At 40.1% G+C, this 21266-nt stretch overlaps 1 protein-coding gene across 3 annotated transcripts in view; it reads right to left on the reverse strand.

The window, feature by feature from the left end:
- Window positions 1-18523: 18523 nt before the first annotated feature.
- The window catches only part of MKX (mohawk homeobox), a 64790-nt gene continuing 62047 nt past the window's right edge, over window positions 18524-21266 (reverse strand). For all 3 annotated transcript variants that reach the window (XM_058532691.1, XM_058532693.1, XM_058532692.1), the window contains exon 7: window positions 18524-21252. In XM_058532691.1, coding sequence (XP_058388674.1) covers window positions 21066-21252 — 187 coding nt within the window. In that variant the 3' untranslated portion in view covers window positions 18524-21065. The remainder of the gene's footprint in view (window positions 21253-21266) is intronic.

A 21266-nucleotide genomic window follows, 5' to 3' on the forward strand; every position in this document is an offset into this window, starting at 1 on the left:
CTCCAGCACCTCTAACTGTGCCTGGTGTCCAGTAAGTCCTTATCATTTTTTTTTTAAAGGAAGAATGGATTTTCAATAGTAAATCCATATTTACCTTACCATTACTTTCATTCCAGTATGTGTTTTTATGAAACAGAGCCAAAGAATATTTCACATTTCAAATGGTGTGGAGAATTCTCACCCCATTTTGCTCCTAGGAAAGCTGCAAAGAGCCACGTCCTGAGAGCATGCTCATGTCTGCAGGAGGCCCCAGAGCTCCTCATAGAACGAAAGCAGTGTTTCAGCCAGGGCGGCTGTATAAGGCAACGCTCTGTTGGAAGTAGGTTAAAAAATATTTGTGAGACATGTTTTCCTTAGTGTTCACAGCTTAATGGAAAGTTGTTATTTTAAAGGTGCTGTACGAGGCCAGACATGTTCTTCGAATGGGTTGTCTATGAAACAGCTCAAAATGAGTTTCAGGCTCTCTGGGGGCTTTTTTGATAGAGACCAAATTTCGCAGTTCCTGACTTGGCTGTGTTTGCCAAGAGAGACAGTCTTGTGTGTCCTGCTCAGTAATTGTGAGGCAGAGCTTCCTGAGAAACAGCCAGTTCCACGAAGGACTTTTGTGTGTGCAGGCTGATGTTTCTGCTGCCTTCTCAACGTGTTTTAAATCTGTCTTCTGACTCTGGGTGGATCTGCTGACCTGTAAAACTTTGAAGAGGTGACATTACAGGACATACTCTAATAAGAATTGTCATCTTTAACCTATGTCCTTGTCACCATCTTGGAACCAATGTCTGCAATCATTTCCAAATAGAGCATTTTCAGTATTCTTTGCCACTTGTATCATACCTTGCAGAGTTTATATAGTAATATAATATTGTCAGTTAGAACATCAATATTATCTAGATCAACAAGCATTCTTACAATTTGTAGGTAGCAACTGCTTCCAGAGCCATATAGTTTAAGCAGATTTTCCACAAGTGTCTCAAACTCATCAAATTTCAAAAAAAAAAGAAATCAAATCTTCCCTCCCAATCCTGCTGACCTGGTTTTTATTCAATGTTCGGCTACCTCTGTTCTTTCATTCTTCCAGTCACCCAAGCCAGAGAGATCTCAGTGTCGTCCTAGTGACTTCTCTCCCTAACATCCCACAACCAATCGACCACCAAGTACTATAATTTCTCCTGAACCATCCATTTCTCTCCATCCCCTCTGTCACCCCTAGTATGGAATGCCTTTGTCTCTAGCCTTGTCCTTCTAACTGGTCTCCCAGTCTCTGGACTGGCTTCCCTCTAAGCCATTCTACCTATTGTAGCCAGAGGGATTTCTTGCTACAACACACATGTGATGCTGACACACATGGATGTTCACTGGATGCCCATTTCCCTCAGCATAAAGTCTGAACACGAGGCATGTAAGGCCCTCCGAGATCTGGTGCCGCATCTCTCAGATCTCTCAGAATGCTCCCCATCCCTGCTCCTCAACTCTCCCCCTCCTCCCCCCGCCATGCAGGCCTGTGGGTGCACCTCACTTTCTTCCATTTTCAGGCCTCTGGGCATGCTCTTCCCTCTACCTTAGAGGCCCTCCTTCCCCTGTGCCTCCCTTGTCTAACAGTAGCCTGATCTACTTCCGATCTTTCCCACAGGTCTCCCTCAGATGTCCCCACACAAGAAGCCTTCCCCAACCACCACCCCAAGCTAGGCGCCATGCCTTTCCTACCGGCATCTTCTGCAAGCTCTGCCCATCCCTGGCTAGCCCCTCCTCTGTCTTTCTTATTTGCCTGGCTTCCTAGTGGGGCAGGGACTGTCTCCTGTTGATTTCGTGTCCTTAGAGCCTCAGGGAGTCCCTGGTCATGGTGGCCTTGCTGGAAATAAGTAGAGAGGATCTCAGACTCCATGAATATCCTCTGAGTCCAAGGACAAGGAGAGACGACCAGACAGAGAATGGGCACCCCTCTTGGAGGACTTTTGACCAGCATAAGGGAGGCGTGGCCCACAGCCCCAGACGAAGGCAGCCATAGCAAGGGCGTGGGAGCCTGGGCAGCAGCGTTGGATAAGGAAGTCTCTGCAGAAGTGGTAACATATTATCTTTCCGGAGCTAAGTGAAGGGAGAGTGTGTGGCTCTGGGAGCCCTGCCACGCGGTGGTCGGTGGTAGGCATTATAAATTTTCTCAGGCAGCAGCATCAGGCAGAAGGCTAAGCAAAAAGAGATTGGCTGGGCAAGGAGGCTGCCGAGGTGGCCACCCTACACGGGGGCCAACTGTGGCTGTGAGGGGGAGGCTGCTCCCAAAGAGGCAACGCTGGGCTGTGATGACGAGGCTGCAGACCCAAGAGGAGGCTCAGACCCCGGGGAGCTGCAGCCCAGCAGAGCAGCTTCGCCAGAAGCAGAGAGGAGTTCCACTGCCAGGAGAGCCCCACATCCTTTCCTCATTCCCCTCATTAGTGGACCGTGCCAGCTTGGGATGTAAGATGCCTTCCAAGAGGAATCCTGGTGGCACAAATAGTAGGCTTGTATAGAACACTCATTGTTCAAAAAAGAGTAGAAAGGAAACAAAAGCAGCCAACAACGTGGAGGTCGTTTTTCCTGCTTGCTCTCAGATCCATGCCCTACGATACTGCTGTGTATCAAAGGCTTTCTTGCTCTCTGGAGGCACCAATGAAAGTCTGGAAGGTACAAGGAAGGGAGAAGCCAGATGTTCTCTCTCTGCTCCAGAAATCCCCTCTGGTAGTGGTGGCATCTCCCCTGTGACTACAGCTCCCAGGGGACAGGACATCCTCAACCTCTGCAGTCCCAGCGTCCCCAGGCAGGCTGCTGAGGTCCGAGCTCCAGCCAGGCAGCCTGGCTCAGGCTCCGCTAGCATCACAGCTCTCATCTCTCCAGCATCCCTGGAGATGCCTGACCTCTCATCTCCTCTGTCACGTCTGTAGCCAGTTCTCCGTATATAGATTCCCTGTTGACAAGATCCAGAGTGTTTATATTTTCCTGATTGAATGCTGACTCATAGGGGCCTAGGAAGAATCTCTCTAATATAAGAATAAAAACAGAGTACTCAAAAGGCAGAGGAAACATAATTTTATGAAAGATTTATTGCAGAAAAAGAAAGTCAATTGTAGGCAACATATGCTATGGACTCAATAAAATTTAAGAAAATGTGGACTCTGAAATAGGACTGAAATCAGTCATCGAGCTAAGATTTTCTTAAAAAGCTGAATAGGATAAGGAAAAAATGCTATGAAATGCAAGATGAAATAAAAGATCTGAATTGCCATCTTGGAATACTAAGTTAGCAATATGGAACACAAGCTTAAGAAAATTTCCGAAAAGGAAGAGAAAAGGAGGAAAAAATATTTTGAGAGAAGATAGTTTTAGAGGCCATCTTTGTAAACTTAGTAACGAGTTCTATATTTTGGTAAATACAAGATGGAAAATTTATTACAAAGCTGAGGGACCTTAGGTTAAATTTTTTAAAAGTTGGATTTTAAGCAAAATATAAATGTGTATCATAGTTTGTGTCAGGAATTCTAAAAACCAGTTGTGGATCAGATTTACCTGAAAACTGTTAAACAAAAATTCATGAATCCTGTCCTCAGAGATTTTGTTGAGTAGGTCTGGGACAGGGCCTGAGAATTTGTATTTTTAAAAACGATCTCAGCTCATTTTGACACAGCTAGTCAGGACCAGGGTTTTAAAACGACTGGTTTGAACAAAAAGTGAAAGTACTGCACCACCTGGTGGCAGCATACCCTAATTGCAGATTCTGGGGAGGAGGGTGGTTGCCAACTAGAACAGGACATGATTTCTTTTAACTCACAATTCTATTGAGCAAAAATTAGTAACTGGCTGCAAATGTTTTGGGAAGAAAGAAGGAGATCATTAAGTGAATTGGGCAGGAAAAGGCAAAAGAAATACCAACTTCCATAATGAATTAAGGCAAAGATACTCTCAAGTTAGTGTTAGAAGGGGACTCTCTTTTTTGAGAGAAACCCCAAGTCTGTCCCTGCTATAGACCCTCCTCTGTAGGGTCATGCTGGCCTCAGGGACTCGTTGAATCCCTAAGACACTCAGACCTAAACATTAGCAAAGAGGTTCTTTCCTTGACTCCCAGAGAAAAATTCTTTAATCATGGATGAGGATAACCAAAGGGAAATAAATGTAGAAAATACGGAAAACAGAGGCAGTCCGTGCTTGCAAGGTAGAGCTTGTGGCCCAAAGGTCATAGCCGCATGTGGGACTCAGGTGTCAAATCCAGCCTTGTTTTGAGACTTCCTTTGCTAGGTGTCAGTTTGAAAATGCTGTATTTAACAACCACTCTGGAGGTGTCCGCTAGACGCCAGATGCTGTGATGTCCAGACCAAGAGAAGCTGAACGCTCTTTCACGCCCAACTTGGTCCATGCTCTTGGTTCCAATTTCCTCTTTGAAGCTCAAACTTCTTTCCCAAAGAAACTGGCCCAGGAATCCCTCCATCTTTCCAGTGAGACTCCACCTACCAACAAAGGTGCAATCCAAGGCTTGTAGGTTAAACAGTAAAACCACATTAAAACACAACCCAGGGGCCGGCCGGTGGCGTAGTGGTTAAGTTCGGGCTCCGATTCAGTTGCCCGGGGTCCGTAGGTGCGGATCCTGGGTGCCGACTGATGCACCGCTCGTCAAGCCACGCTGTGGCAGCGTCCCACATACAAAATGGAGGAAGATGGGCACAGATGTTAGCTCAGGGCCAATCTTCCTCACAGGGGGAAAAAGAAAAAATCACAACCCAGTCCTGTCATTTTCATTCTACAAGATACCCAAATACAGACAAGAGGAGTTTTCAGAAATAAGTTTTCACATCTGAGCTGTTAGGGGTTTTGTGTGTGTGTGTTTTATGTTTGTTTTTAGTACCTGAATGCTGACTTCAATTCAGAGACAAATTACCAAGTAGCTACATTAAGAGGAAAAAGGAGAGAGAAAAGAAAAAGGAAAAGAAGGAGGCATGAGGGGCAAAGAATTAAAGAGTAAGAAAGTAAAACAAAAGTGTGTGGCCCAGTTAGAGAACTTGCATGCTGGTGTAGGATATTTCATTGTGGGGACCACAATGGCGGAGAAGAGGAGGGACTGTAATTCCAGAGACTTTCGTGCAGCGACACTTTGAACCAATAGTGCAGCGCAGGAAGCAGTCAGCTCCGCTCTGGTTTACTGTGATCAGGAGCCTTCCCTCTGGAATGAGATGCTAAGTCCACTGGCTCCTTTCCGAAAGGCCTTAATGAGCCAGCTCGAAGCCGAGGCTGTTTCTCCATTGGTCAACAGCAAAACTATGGAAAATTCCAGACAGTGGATAAACAAAAACCTTCCAGTGTGTTCAGCTTTGGGGTGCATGATATACGATGGTGGAGTTTTCAGTAGCAGATTTCCTTCCGAATAATGTTTTTCTTAGGCTAATAAGGCAGCCCCCCTTCATGCTCCTGCACATTCGTGGCTCCACAGGCCCTCACCCCCTCAGAAGCTCTGCCACTCCGTTTCACCACCTTCACTTGCTCATGCGAAAGTTCCTCTGATGATTCTTAAATTTAAGCAGATAAATGCAATTAGAGTCTACTTCTTGTGTTCCCTGGAACCTGGAATTATGCGTCATGACTAGATAAAATAACTTTAATATTTAATACGTATATTGGCATGTTAGCTTTCTCCTGCTGTGCCTATGTGACAAATACTATTTTCTGAGAAATCTGAAAATAAGCTTTATGTGAACCAGTGTCGGCTCTAACTGGGAGTCACTGGGCTAGAGAGTCCAATTATCTGAAAGCACATTCACTAAACATCAGTTCACTTAAAGACCAATTTCCTAAATTAATGAGGATTTGCCTCAAATTTTGGTTTTGCCGTGGCCTCTGCCCAGGTCTCTGACTCTGCCCACCTCTGTCCTCGGCACTTCATTTTGTCTACAAATGGGTGTCTTTCCTGAAACCGCACAATATGGCTTACTGTCTTTTCTACTCTGGCAGATTTAGCCCCTGGCCTGGGATTTGCTTTTCAGCAGTGTCTGCACCTGCCTCCCTGGTGTTCTGGAAAGAGGCACGGTCTTTCCTTTACACGCTGTCGAGGGCCGTCTCCAGCTTTGCTGATCTGCGCCACGCGCCTGCACCTGCCTCCTGCTTCCGCCAGCGAAACCGCCGCAAACCGGCCCACCTGGTTTGAGGGACTGAGGGCTAGGGCAAGGGTCAAACTGGTCACAGCCCACTTGGTGATTGGGAACACTGGTTCCCGAGCGGACGGCGGGGCCGAGGCCGTGGCTCTTCATGGCCACGGTCACTCAGTAAGCCCACTACTGCGCCGGGCGCCCTTGGGTTTGTCAGGAGGCTGCGGAGGGGGAGCCGTGGTCTCTGCCCCAAGGTCTTCATGCCAGCACAGGATCCGTGAGTGTTTTGTTGAATCTCGGCAGGTGTTGGTTGGAACTGTCGCCCCCACCTTCCCAGGGCAGGGAGCACTGCCAGACGGAGTGTCAGCCTCAGGAGTGAGGCAGAGGGACTTGGGGTCGGACTGCTCAGAGAGGGGGAGGGCAGGAGGGAGGATCAAGAGTGGCCCCCCAGGAAGGAGGACCGGGAACGGAGAAACTGCCGAGGGTGATGGAGAGAGATCCCCCGAGACACAGGGGAAGGGCCTCAGCATCCTGAGTTTGGAGAAGGGATCCCGGGGCAGGACCGTAAGGACGTGCATTTACTCAGGGTTCCCTCAGAGGAGGTAAGTGTGGAGGAAGTGAAGTCCTGAGGTGACTTCCTAACATTTTTTTTTTTCGTAACATATAACTTTTTCAAAACCATATAAACCATTTTTAAGTGTACAATCAAGTGGCATTGATGACATTCACAATGTTGTGCAACTATCACCACTATTTCCAACACTTCAGTACCTCAAAAAGAAACTCTGTAACCATGAAGCCATAACTCCCCATTGTCCCTCCCCCCAGCTCCTGGAAGCTATTTACACCCCCTTTAATCTACTTTCTGTCTCCATGAATTCACCTACTCTCGGTACCTCACTTAAGTGGAATCACACAATATTTTTCCTTTAGTGTTTGGCTTATATCACTTAGCATAATGTCTTCAAGGTTCACTCATGTTGTAGCATGTGTCAGAATTTCATTGTTTTTTATGGCTGAATAATATTTGATGTCTCTTTTTTAACCCCTGGATTTCTCCCACTTCGGATACCTTTGCAAAAATGCAGAGTACTCGATGAGATGCTTGAAACCATGCAAGTCATTGAAGCCTTTGTCTTAAGACACCAGGGCTGGTGTAGAAGCAGCCCCTAGCAGCTCAGGCTGGGGAAGAAAAGAGTTGCTGCCTTAACGAATCCACTCTTTTCTTTCCACGGGGGTCTCCTCACCATCAAGAACTGACCACGTTCAACCTTTTCAAGTTGGACAAACTTGGAAGAATGACCCGGCAAGGAGTTAAATATATGGAGACAGATGATTCAGTATCCATTTTAATCTTTGCCTACTCCTTAAAGGAAAAGAAACGTTCCTAATTTGTGGTTATTTACAGCACTGTAAATCAAGCAAATGCCATGCAGTGCCAATAAAAATTTTTAAAAATCAGCCTCAAATAGCTAAACTCTCAATGGCAGCTCATAAAGTGAAGCTTGGCAGTTGTTAGGTAGTTATGGTTAAATTGACAGTCCTTTGGGGAGTTAAGATATCCAAAAAGCAGAGGTAGTTAAGACTATAGTGATAAATGGTTGGGCTTGTTGGTTGAAGAGATTTTATAGCACACATTTAAGCTTAACCGCCTGTGAGAAAGTGAACAGGAAGTAGAGGTTATCGCTTCTTCATAGCCGCTCCATTCATTATTGACCTTAGGGGGTCTCGTGACACGCTAGGAAAGGCAAGACTGAGGTTATTTAAAAGAGAAAATCATGTCTAGGTAACATGATATTGTCAGGCAAAAAGAGAGGAAGAGAGAGAAACAGAAAGAGTTGCTAGCAAAGGTACAAAAAAGGGAGTAAAAAAATGAAATATCAGAACAGCAGCTTTTAAGACCACAATAAGAAAAACAATAAGAATGTCATTTCCCCTGAGACTTCTGGTAGAAGATGGTAGAGCAAAGTTATGCTTACTCCAGTCCCTTTGCTAGAGCCTCCTATAAGCACCAACAAGAAGAAAGCCAGAGAGCAGAGTTCTATCTTTGATGCAAGTTGGCTTGGACCCACCCACAGAATATGAAGGATATCTGTTGTGTGCAATGACATTTTGACCAAATTGAGGGATAATGTAAGAGTTGATGCATACCTCTCTCAGGGCATAGATTACTCTAAAAGTGAAACAAAATCCTCATATAGCCAACTAATCATCCCATACTTAGAAAGACAAGGACTTGGGTCTTGAGCAGACCACAGGACAAGGGGCATTTAGTTTTAGAACATAGAAGTAGAAGAGAAGTGAGGCTGCAAGACCTATTTTCTCCTATTAAGAAATGGACTGAAAGTGAGACAGGCCTGCAAGAAGAGAGAAAACAATGATCTGGTTTGCAATTGCCGACCTGAGTCAGTTGAACCACGAAGTAATGGGTGAGAGCTACCATATTTCACCACGAGCCTCTTCGGTTCCTGCCTGGGGGACCTGCACGCCCTGGAGAGGGGAGTTATGCCCTCTCACAGACAGACCAGATTTGGTGAGAAATACAAGCATGGGTGGTGGTGTGAAGCACATACCTCGACTGGAGCTGCCAGGGACACTGTGCCTTCCCTCCTGCAACCATTCTTGAGCCAAGAGTAGTAGTCAGTGTAAAGGACAAGAGTGGCCCTCAATGCTGTTCTCAAAAAGGAAAAAAAGACATAACAAGCGAAAAGCAAATGAAGAACCTGATGAAAATAAATTTTCCAGGAAAAGAACATTTATGACAAATATTGCTCTATATACTCAAAGAAGCTAAAGAGGAAATAATCTTGAAAAGCAAGCTCAAAGAGGATATAAATAATAAAACTGTCACAGAGGAGAGAATAATGAGGACGTGAAAAGTGAGCCTCCTGGGGGCAGGAAAGAAATAGAAGATAATTTAAAAATCAAAACAGGGGCCGGCCCTGTGGCTTAGCGGTTAAGTGCGTGGGCTCCGCTACTGGCGGCCCGGGGTTCAGATCCCGGGCGTGCACCGTCGCACCGCTTCTCCGGCCATGCTGAGGCCACGTCCCACATACAGCAACTAGAAGGATGTGGAACTATGACATACAACTATCTACTGGGGCTTTGGGGAAAAAAAAGGAGGAGGATTGGCAATAGATGTTAGCTCAGAGTCGGTCTTCCTCAGCAAAAAGAGGAGGATTAGCATGGATGTTAGCTCAGGGCTGATCTTCCTCACCAAAAATAAATAAATAAAAATAAAAAGCAAAACAAAACACAAAGATGTGAAAACAACAACAGGAAAACTTGATACTGCTAAAAATAGGTATGAAGGACTGACATGGGAGATTTAGCTAGAATTCTACTGTACTCTGTTAGTGTACATTACTGATGCCCAACACCTGGCATAGTATAGATACATATAGCTGAATAAATGAATAAGGCAAATTGGCAATTTTGAAGGAAGGTGCAGAAAAAGGGAACTTAAGAAATAATTTAGATATAAGAACTCTTTTCCTGAAGAAATTAGATTTCAGTCTGTAGATCCAGAAGACACAGACTGATTCAGAATGCTTCAGACACATTCTGGTTGAGTTATTGACCTCTACGTCTAAACAAAGAATTGTATGGGCGTTCAGGCAAAAAGAAAAACAGAAAGTAATGTATCCGGGGGAATGTAAGGCTGGCATCAGCTTCCCACAACCATATCCAATTAGTCAGTTAGTAGTGAAGCGATAACCAGAGTTCCAAGGGCGAAAGTAGGACTTCAGGCTTGTGTACCTATCTAGTTATCACGAATGTATAAGGGAGCAGAAGAGAACTTCAACCCGAGGGAACGCAGCATTCACGAGCTAATCTTTAAAAACAAAAACAAATAATGACAAAATCCATCCAATAAAGAGAAAAATCAAAATAGAGAACTCAGGAAGGGTGAGTAGTATATGAAAGGACTCACAGTAAGCATTAGACTCATTTCAGTAACTGTGGCAGTTACGGTTTCAGAGAACAAAATGTGTAAATACTGTCAATGTAAAATGAATAAGAAAATTGTTTAAATGGTATGTGAGAATGAGAGGAAGTGTAAGAGTTCTAGTTACTTCATCTTTCATATTGAGGATGCAACAGATAGTACTTAAAGTGTGTAGCTCAAGACATAGGGATTGGGAAAGTCGCAGCCCATATGTGCATCTCAGCTGCCCTGCCCTTCACTGCCAGCTCCAATTCAACTCCTCAGGGAAGCTGCTCTTGAGTTGTCAAGCAGAGCCTGTGAAGTTGAGCAAGGACTTGGCCCTTCGAGGGAAGAAAGAAAGGGAGAGAGAAGGGGGCGGGGTGGGCAAGGGGAGAGGAAGAGAAAGAAAGAAGGAGGGAAGGAAGGGAGGGAAGGAGACCATTTGTCTGCTTCCCTCTGTCCAGACTAGAACCTGGAGTGCTATCGAGGAGAACCCCAAGGTGAGCGTCAAGCTCTAGTTCTTAGAGAAAGTCTGGCTTATGAACATACAGAGATCTCTGAAAAGAAGGCAGCACTAGATGGGGCGAGGTCCTGACCCTCAAAACCCCGCAGGAGAGCTGAGCAATTGGCCGAATTCTTCCTGCTTTTTGCAGTTATGCAGCCTGGTGAGCAAAAGGGATGCCTCTGGGTGCCCTTAACAGGGGATTACAGCTTGCCAGCTGGTCTATCTGCTGATCACAAGGGCTGAAGGTGTCAGCCCCACCCCTACTCATAAGCTTTCAACTGCTTAAGACAGACCTGGGCTTCAAACTGAAGAAAGTCTTGAGCGCACAATGAGAAATGGTGACTGAGTGGCCAGATTGAGGAATAATAAATATAATATCCAGAGCAGGCAGTTTCTGCTGAAACAACTGTTGGAGGAGAACTATTACAACTTGATAATAGACAAACAACAAACAAATGCATTTAAGGAGATTCAATTGTAGCATTATACAAGATACTTTTCTGGAAGATACTTGCTACAGACACACGCACGCATGCACACACGCATGCATGCATGTATACATCTAATATGCACGCATGTATACATCTGATAAAGGACTTGTATCCAGAATATATTAAATTACACTTTAAAATCAATAATAAAAGAACAGACACCCCAATACAAAAACGAGCAAAAAACTTGGACACTCCACAATATCCAAATAGTCAATACATATTGAAACCACAAATTAAATATTAATTAAATATAAATATTAAAGAATATTAAATAATATCAATATATTTAACATTTTTTTATTTTAATATTAAAAACACAAAATAAAACCACAATGAGATGCCTCTGCAATTCTACCATAATGGCTATAACATTAAAAACTGGCAAATTTGTAGAGCAACTAGATCTCTCTTATCTTGCTTGTAGAGAGGTAAACTGGTGTTACTACTATGGAAAACTGTTGATAATATCTACTAAAACTGAACATAACTTGACAAGTCCTCACCTACCTAGAAAAAATACATACGTAAATTTACCAAAAGAAATGTACAAGAATGTTTATAATAGCATTTGTCATTGCCCAAAAAACAGAAAACAATCTAAATGTCCATCAACAGTCAGATGTATTAATAATTTGTGGTATATCCACATAATGATACAATAGTATATAGCAATAAAAAGAATGAACCGCTAGTGTATGCGACAAGATGGATGACTCTCACAAACACAATACTGAGCAAAAGAAGACAGAAACCAGAATGTAACTCTATGATTCCATTCATTTAAATTTCAAAAATAGTCAGAAGTCAGAAAAATGTTTACCTTTAAAGGAGCTTCTGGAATACTTACAGTGTACTTTATCTTGATCTGGGTGTTGATTACACAACTATATTTCCTTTGTAAAAGCTTTTTGAATTGTACACCTATGATTTGTGAAGTTTTCTGTTACAATTTAATAAAAATGTTTAGAAAAAATTCAACATCCATTTATAATGAAAGCTTTTAATAAATCAAAAATGAAAAAATATTGTCTTAAAATATGAAAAAGAATAACTATCTCAAGCCAACATCCATTATTATATGCAGTATTTAAACACTAAAAGTGATCCCATTAATATGAGGAAAAATACAAGGGGGCTATCACCTCTATCATTAAAAATTGTTCTGGAAATGTTAGTCAATGCCACAAGGTGAGAGAAATAGAGTATAAATATCAGAAAGGGGGTCAGTAAATTTTCATTATTTGGAAATAATATGATTGTATACCTGGAAGTCCAAGTGACAAACCTGGAAAATTAATTTAAAAAAATAGAATCCTAATTAAGGTGGCTGGCTAACAAAAATAATATTTAAAAATCAATAGTTTGTCTACAAACAAATGATAATTAAGATTATATAAAAATGGAAAAATTCCATTCACAATGCAACACAAAAATAAACACCAATGGATAAAATCGATGACATGAAAGAAAATAAAACTCTGTTGAAGATGAAATAAAAGAAGAAAATTGGACCATAAAACTCAGTATTGCAAAGTGCAAATTAATCTATACAGTCATGCAATCCACAAATACCCACATAATTTTAGGGGGAGTGGAGATCTGATAAAATAATTTATCATGGATATCTTTAAAAGTTAAGATGAGGAAAAAGCCAGGAAAATTCTAAGAAAGAAGAATAGTAATAAAGGACTCTATTTCACTATTATAGTAAGAGACTGAATAAAGAGTTCAGAAGCAAATATTTAGATTAGTGCATTATCTAGTAAATACTTGTGAGACACCAGCCAGGTTTTCTTTTGCAGTCAGGGGATGTGTTTGGGGGAGAGCCAGATGCCTAGTTCACTTATTTTTTATTATTTTATTAATATTTTATCTTTTTAGGGCAGTTTTAGGTTCACAACAAAATTAAGGGGAAAGTACAGAGATTTCCCATATGCCCCCTGCCCCTACACATGCATAGCCTCCCCCATTATCAACATCTCCCACCAGAGTGTTGCATTTGTTACAACTGATGAACCTACATTGACACATCATCACCCAAAGTCCGTAGTTTACATTATGGTTCACTCTTGGTGTTGTACATCCTATGGGTTTGGACAAACACATAATGACATGTACCTATTATTGTGGTATCATACAGAGAATATTCACTGCCCTAAAAAATCCTCTGTCCTCTGCCTACTCATTCCTCCCCCCACTTCAACCTCTGCCAACCAGTGATGATTTTACTGTCATAGTTTTGCCTTTTCCAGAATGTCATATAGTTGGAATCATACAGTATGTAGCCTTTTCACATTGGCGTCTTTCACTTAATAATATGCATTTTAAGTTTCCTCCGTGTCTTTTCATGACTTGATAGCTCATTTCTTTTTAGTGCTGAATCATATTCCATTGTCTGGATGTACCACAGGTTATTTATCCTTTCACCTCCTGAAGGACATCTTGGTTGCTTCCAAGTTTGGGCAATTATGAATAAAGCTGCTGTAACATCTTTGTGCAGGTTTTTGGGTGGACATAAGTTTTCAGCTCCTTTGGGTAAATACCAAGGAGCGTGATTACAGGTTCATGTGTTAAGAGTATGTTTAGTTTTGTAAGAAACTGCCAAATTGTTTTCCAAAGCGTCTGTACCATTTTGCCTTCCCACCAACAATGAACAAGAATTCCTATTCCTCCGCATCGTTGTCAGCATTTCATGTTGTCAGTGTTCTGAATTTTGGCCATTCTATTAGGTGTGTAGTGGTATCTCATTTTTATTTTAATTCACATTTCTCTGATGACATATGATGTGGGACATCCTTTCATATGCTCATTTGCCATCTGTATACTTCTTTGGTGAGGTGTCTGTTAAGGTCTTTGGCCCATTTTTATATCAGGTTGTTTTCTTTTTGAATTTTAAGAGTTCTTCGTATGCTTTGGATAACAGTCCTTTATTAGATGTATCTTTTACAAATAGTTTCTCCCAGTCTGTGGTATTCTTTTCTCTTGGTAATGTCATTTAGAAGTTTTTAATTTTAATGAAGTAAGTTTACTTCATACTCTTAAAGGAACTCTTAAAGGAACAAGTACCATTGTTTCTTTCATGGATCGTGCCTTTGGTGATGGATCTAAAAAGTCATCACCATACCCAAGGCCATCTAGGTTTTCTCCTATGTTATCTTCTAGGAGTTTTATAGTTTTGCATTTTACATTTAGGTCTGTGATCCATTTTGAATGAATTTTTGTGAAGAGTGTCAGGTCTGTGTTTAGATTAATTTTTTTTTTGCATGTGGATGTCCAGTTGTTCCAGCACAATTTGTTGAAAAAACTGTCTTTTCTCCATTGTCTTGCCTTTGCTCCTTTGTCAAAGATCAGTTGACTATATTTGTGTGGGTCTATTTCTGGGCTCTCTATTCTGTTCCACTATTGAATTTGTCTATTCTGTTGCCAATACCACACTGCCTTGATTACTGTAGCTTTACAATAAGTGTAAAAGTTGGGTAGTGTCAGTCCTCCCACTTTCTTCTTCTTCTCCTTCAATATTGTATTGGCTATTCTGGGTCTTTTGCCTCTCCACATAAACTTTAGAATCAGTTTGTCAATATCTAGAAAAGAATTTGCTAGGCTTTTGATTAGGATTGCATTGAATCTGTAGATCAAGTTGGGAAGAATCGACATCTTGACAATATTGAGTCTTTCTATATCCATTATCTCCATTTACTTGGTTCTTCTCTGATCTTTGATTTCGTTCACCAAAGTTTTGCAGTTTCCGTCATATAGATCTTATACATATTTTGTTAGATTTATACATAAGTATTTCATTTTGGGGGGTGCCTAGCTCATGTTTTATTCCAAAATAAATTGCCAATGGATGCAAGATTTAAACATACAAAAATAAATCATAAAACTAATAGCATAAAAGTTGGATGAATCTTTTTACAATCTTGGCACTAACTATGTACCAGATACTATTGTTGTAATTACTTTTATATAATAACTAATTTAATCCTCACAGCAACAGTAAAAAATAGTTATTATTATGATCTGTATTTTACAGATGCAGAAACTGTGGTTAGGTAGGTTACGTGTCTGGTGTAAGACTGTAGAGCTGGTAAGCAGAAGAGATAGGATTTGAACCTTAGCAGTCTGGCTCCAGAGCTACACTGCTCCTATGATGACCAAATACATGCAGCACCCTCCTATACACCCTATGTACACACACATATGATGTTTCAGCTTCTGGATTTAAACATATTATAAGTAAAAAAAAAAAAACTGGGAAAATGTTTTGCAACCTATATTGTAGACAAGGTACTGAAGTTTTAAATATATAAACAGCTCATACAAATCACTAACAAACAGACAACAGAAAGAGGAAGGAAGAAAGGAAGGAAGGAAGGAAGGGAGGGAGAGAGGAAAGAAGGGAGACATGAACAAGAAGCTCACTGAAAATACCAATGGTCAGTGAGCTTATGCACAATGTCACTCATCTTAAAAAAGTACAAATTAAAACAATGATGAGATATTATTTTTTACCTATCACATTTTCAAGTATTAAAAACGTTAATAATACTCAATGTTTGACCAACTTGAGGAAAAACAGATACTCACACCCTATTGTTGGAAGTATAAATTGGTAGAACTTTTAAATGTTAATTTGGCAACATCCATCAAAAAATTTAATGTACCTATCACTTGACCCATTAATTCCACTTCTAGGTATCTATTCCATAGATGTATAAGTGGCTGAAGACGTGTATACACAAGAATGCTCACTGCATCAGTATTTATAACAGTGCTTCTCAAATATGATCTGCCTCGTGATGATAATCCACTGACTGCTTGTTATTAGTTTTCGAGGAGATAAGGGGCCAGAATGTAAATCAACTACACTTCTAAGAGCACTATGAGTTCAGGTGACAAATTTTTTTTTTTGATAGAAAGACTTTCTTGATTAAGAAAGCCGTATGTTGATTTATATTCTAGTGCAAGCTGTTTCAGTGTGAAACAGCACTTTGAATAGCACTAGTTAATAATAATTAAAAATTGGAAATAACTCAAAAGTCCATCAAGGGGGTATTTGTTGGATAAATTATAATAGATCCAAAAATAAAATCCTATGAATTCATTAAAATAAATCTCCATAAACTTCTATATATATACATATGATACATATATACATATGATATATACACATACACACACACACACAAGATGGAATGGAAAAAATGTTGCAGGGCAGTATAAATACAGTAAGAAGTACAAGATGAAAAAGTACAAGTTGGACATGGACAAAGAGAACAGATTAGTGGTTACCAGAGATGAAGGGGGTTAAGGGGTAGGCGAAAGGGGTAAAGGGGCACATATGTATGGTGACGGATGAAAATTGGACTATTAGTGGTGAGCACGATGCAGTCTATACAGAAACTGATAATAATGTACACCTGAAATTTCACAATGTTATAAACCGTTACGACCTCAATAAAAAAAAAAAGGACAAGTTTGTATATACACAGAGTTTCTGGAAGCATACACAAGACATTGTTAACCATGGTTATCTTTGGGATGTGGGATTTGGATTGTGGAGAGATCATGTGAGATGGGATTGGGGCTTTTTATCTTGTATCCCTCTATAATGCTGAAATTTTTCTACAACTAGCATAAGTTACATTTATAACTTTTTAAAACATAAATTAAAATTTAAAATTTTGTTTAAAAGTAATGAATTAGACTCATTGCAGATCAAATTTCCAGAAACTGGCTTTGGGCTGAAATTTGTTTCAGAAGACTTATTGAGACAATCTTTACATGGGATGAATTTCCATGGAGTCATTTGCGTGAACATGTAAAAACACGTCAGCTTATTTTTCCAAACTCAGAAATCTGTTTTTCTCACCTTAAAAGAAAAAAGTTTATTATGGCCAACGCACAACCCTCCCAAACCAAATTTTTAGTCCATCTCTAAGATGGCTCTTAAAGCTGGAAAGTGGTGAAGTCACGTTTCTATCCCTGCAGTATGACAATCAATCACCTAATTCTGATTGTAATTGTTACAAAGAAGTACAGGACCAAAAGACTCTCTGTGCTCAAAAAGGCCCAAAGATGGTAGATCAGAACATGTATTTGACAAAATCTAGGGGTCTATATGCTTCATGGAAACTACAATTTATATTGCCAAAAATTATGGGATATTAGGCCTTTCAGAGTCATCTGGAACACATTAATAAGTCGTTAGCATTGGTACAGTACCATGCAGTCTGCAAGCTCTTTTATATCCACTGTCTTACTTAATCCTCACAACAGATCTTTGGAGTAGGTAGATTTCATAGATCATATTTTATAGATGCAAACACTGGGTATAGAAGGCTTATGCTTGTTCCCCAAAGTCAGTAAGAAATGAGGAGGCAAAGCCAGATTGTGCCAGCCCAGGTTCTTACCACCACCCCACACTGCCTTCCCAGGCATGGCCGACCTAAGCTGTCCCAGACAGAAGAGTCTGGGCAGCTTGCTCTTATTCTCTGTGTTTATTTGCATGATGTTATGCCATTGAGCTGGATGAGTTTAAAAGCAGCCCATGGCTGTTGCCACTGTTTGTTAAACATTGCTACTTGGAGCAGGCAGAGACTACAGACAGCAGCTTGAGTTCTTAGTCATCTTGAACAGGATCAAGCAGGACAAATAAAAGGAAAAGCAATTCTCGATCTGAAAGAAGTCATCGCACGTGCTGCGTTTTCTATTGGCATGTCTGTTCTTCTCTAGCTTTGTTCTCTTTTATACTTTTCTCCAGGAAGTCAAAGGAATGATAATAAAAATGATCTTCTTGAAGGTCTCTCTCTAACTCTGATACCAACTTTTACCTTTCACTGCAATCTTTCACGTCAGACATCTTTCCTTTCCCAAGGCTCTTTAGTACACTACCCATATCTCATATCCCATTTATATTTGTACTTTTTTGCACATAAACTCTATATAGAGGAATTATAATTATGTGATAATACCTTCCATTTAGTGAGCACCTCTTAAATGCCAGGCACTGTGGTAGGTACTTTATATGTTGTATATTATTTTGAAACCTTGTAGCAAACTTCACAAGGTATAACCCATTTCTCTCACTTTGTAGATGAAGCAACTGAAGCCGAGAGTGACTGAGTCTGGATCTTACAATAGCGAGTAGCAGAGCTGGGATTCAAATGTTTATCTGTTCAGCTTCAAAGCTGAGGTTCTCTCCAGTACATAGCACACAGTAATAACGCTTATTGTATTAGCTACTGAAAGAAGGTATTTAGTGAAAATGTTCATTTTAAATTTATGTATTTTAACAGTTAACATCATAGTCTCTTTTCCTCTGCTCTTAAAACGTAGGTTGGTGGTCTAAGGTGATGAAATTCAACCCTAATACAAATGCAGTGCTCCCATATCATATCCCTTACCAACCTAGGAGAATTACAGCATATAATGGAACCTTCTGTTCTGCTTCTTTCTCCACCTGGTCAAGTCTCAAAGGAAAACAAAATTCATATGATCATTGAGTTCTAGAAATTAACTTTTATTTTAAATCTGTCAAGAACTCCTGGCAGTTATTAATTTTATTAAAATGATTACATATGGCAAAACAAAGAATAGAGGTAATTCTATTTCTCTACAACATAAATTATGAGTTAGATTCTCAGCTGCTGGCTCAGCATTGTTCAAGATTCCTTTAAAGGATTGGGGGCACTTTAATTTCCAGAAAACATTAAAGCAGCAAAAGAAAAAATAAATTAAAAGTAATGGCAATTGGAGATTTGCCAAGGATGTGCTAATTATAAAATCTTCTTGATGTGTTTATAGGCTAGACTCCAAGCTTTGGTCTTTAAAAAAAAAAATCACGGGGGGGCCGCCCCAATGGCACAAGCGGTTAAGTGTGGGTACTCCACTGTGGCGGCCCGGGGTTCGCCGGTTCAGATCCCGGGCACGCACGGACACACTGCTTGGCAAGCCATGCTGTGGCAGCGTCCCATATAAAGTGGAGGAAGATGGGCATGGATGTTAGCCCAGGGCCAGTCTTCCTCAGCAAAAAAAAAAAATCATGTGTATAGCTGTCCTATATTGGCTTGTCATCCATAGTTTATAACATAGAACAAATTTGCTGATTCTTTTTAAAAAGATGGCAAAAATAAATTATGAATAATTCAAATAAAAAAACCAGCATCCATTCCTCTAACTGAAATATGTCAAAACAAAAACAATTTTATTAAAATATTTAATACCAGAATAACTTATAATAGTATGAAAAAGTGAAGTACTTGTCCTTAGTTTTCATTGACATGATCACATTTTGGCAAAACTGTTTTATAAAGATTCCAAAGTTTTTATCATAGATCTGTAACTACTTAATGATATAAGCCAAAAGAACTCATACTTCATCTGATCATACAGTCATAACTTACATATCTTGCTTCGCACTTACTGTTACTGCAAACAGCAATTTAAAAAACAAAGTAAAAATATATATATACAAAATATTTTTATATCAAATTATCTTCATTACACTAAATAAACCCAAGCCCCAAATGCTATGTTACATGAAAAAAAGTGTCCTACAGTTTATATCAAGACTGATATTGTCCATATAGCAACTAGAGCAGCCTTTGGTTTTAAAAGCATTTTGCAAAATAAAGAAAAATGTCACCACATGGCTGCACTATTGGCTCTCACTCACACTCACAAAAACGCTTTCCAGTTTAAAAAAAAAATGACAAAATAGATTACATACCCAGAAAAAACATCCCACCATAAAAGAGTCAAATCCTTTTTACTTCTCTGTAGCACACATACTCTGTTATATTTGGCATCTCCACTGTTTATTCAAGTTTCAGGTCTCCCCAAGCTGATTAGAATATTATTGTTTGATTGAAAAAGATATTCGTTCTTGATATTGATTATTCTCACTCAATGATAGTCTAATTTAGAAACAAAATGTTCTTTCTTTGCATGATTTCACATAATTTTTACTTTAATGTCTTACTTGGCAAAATTCAGAGACTGTTCAATGTTTTGTTTTCCATATGTTTTAAATTTAAAAATCAATTTTATGTGTGTATATGTATATTCACATAGAAATACATTTCTTTCATTGTCTTGTTCTCATGCAATAGAAATTGTCCATCAGCAATTGTAATTTGAAATGAACCAAATAAAAGGCTTTTAGCCATTCCATACGAAAAAGTTTCCACCACAAAAAACATGGAACTCTAATGCAAACAGGATTATGTTTTAAAACTAAACTACGGATTTAATTCTACACAGGAAAATTTCGAGTTCCTTATCTAATAAAGTTTTTAAAAACTTCAGCAAAACATGAGAAAAAGAAAATCCAAATCAATTCTAAAGGGCATTGTGGTGTTTTTCCAGCAGCTCTTGGAAAAAGTTTTTCTGATCACAATGTATTCATTGCGACTCTTCTTAAATGTACACATTATGTGATCACTGTACCTTTCGTTTCGGAAGTTTGTAACATATCAGATATGCAGGCAAGAGACATGCATAAAATTCTCACTGTCACTCTGAAAAGCACACTGAACAATTTTAAATACTGCAGAAATTTTTTTTTTAAAGGAACATTTCATTTGGGCTGAATAGATTTCCAAGTTTTAACATGTGAATTATTGAATACATTTCAAGGGCTTTCGGCAAGTCTGGTTTCAGTCCTGGAATGGTTAGGTCCATCTGGAATGAGACGCACAGCCTAATAAGCAGTATGGCGTTTCATCTTGAGGCATAGCTGCTCTCCTATGCCCACGTTGTAGCTCATTTTCGGGAAGCAAGGCACTTACTGTAATGGCAATGCAGACATTTTACACATAGTTTGAGTAACATAAAATAAGTTAATATTTTTGATTGAAGTGAGGTTTTTTTATAATTTATATGTCTTTTACAGAAGCAACTAAATGATATATTTAGGATAATTAGACATAAGAAGAGGTGTGAAAGGGAGTCATTGTCACTCCTGCTTCGGCTCTCAGGATGAGGATTTGTGAAAAACACTGACGTGAAGAACAGCCGTTGATGGGAAAAGTGACAAATTCTTAAAACTGCTGGACCAGGGGCACTTTGACCGTCTTGACTTCTGCTATATGGGACGACTTCTGGATGATGCAGCTGGTGGTCCCCTGCAGCTTGTCTTTTCCCTGTGCAAGATTTGTCAAGGCCATCGCTGCATTGATCTCCTTCCAGTACGTGTCGTCCTTGCTCGGTCCCCTTCGATTAGCTGCACTGGATTTAAGCAA

Source organism: Diceros bicornis, chromosome 36, assembly GCF_020826845.1.
Source record: "Diceros bicornis minor isolate mBicDic1 chromosome 36, mDicBic1.mat.cur, whole genome shotgun sequence".
NCBI lineage: Eukaryota > Metazoa > Chordata > Mammalia > Perissodactyla > Rhinocerotidae > Diceros > Diceros bicornis.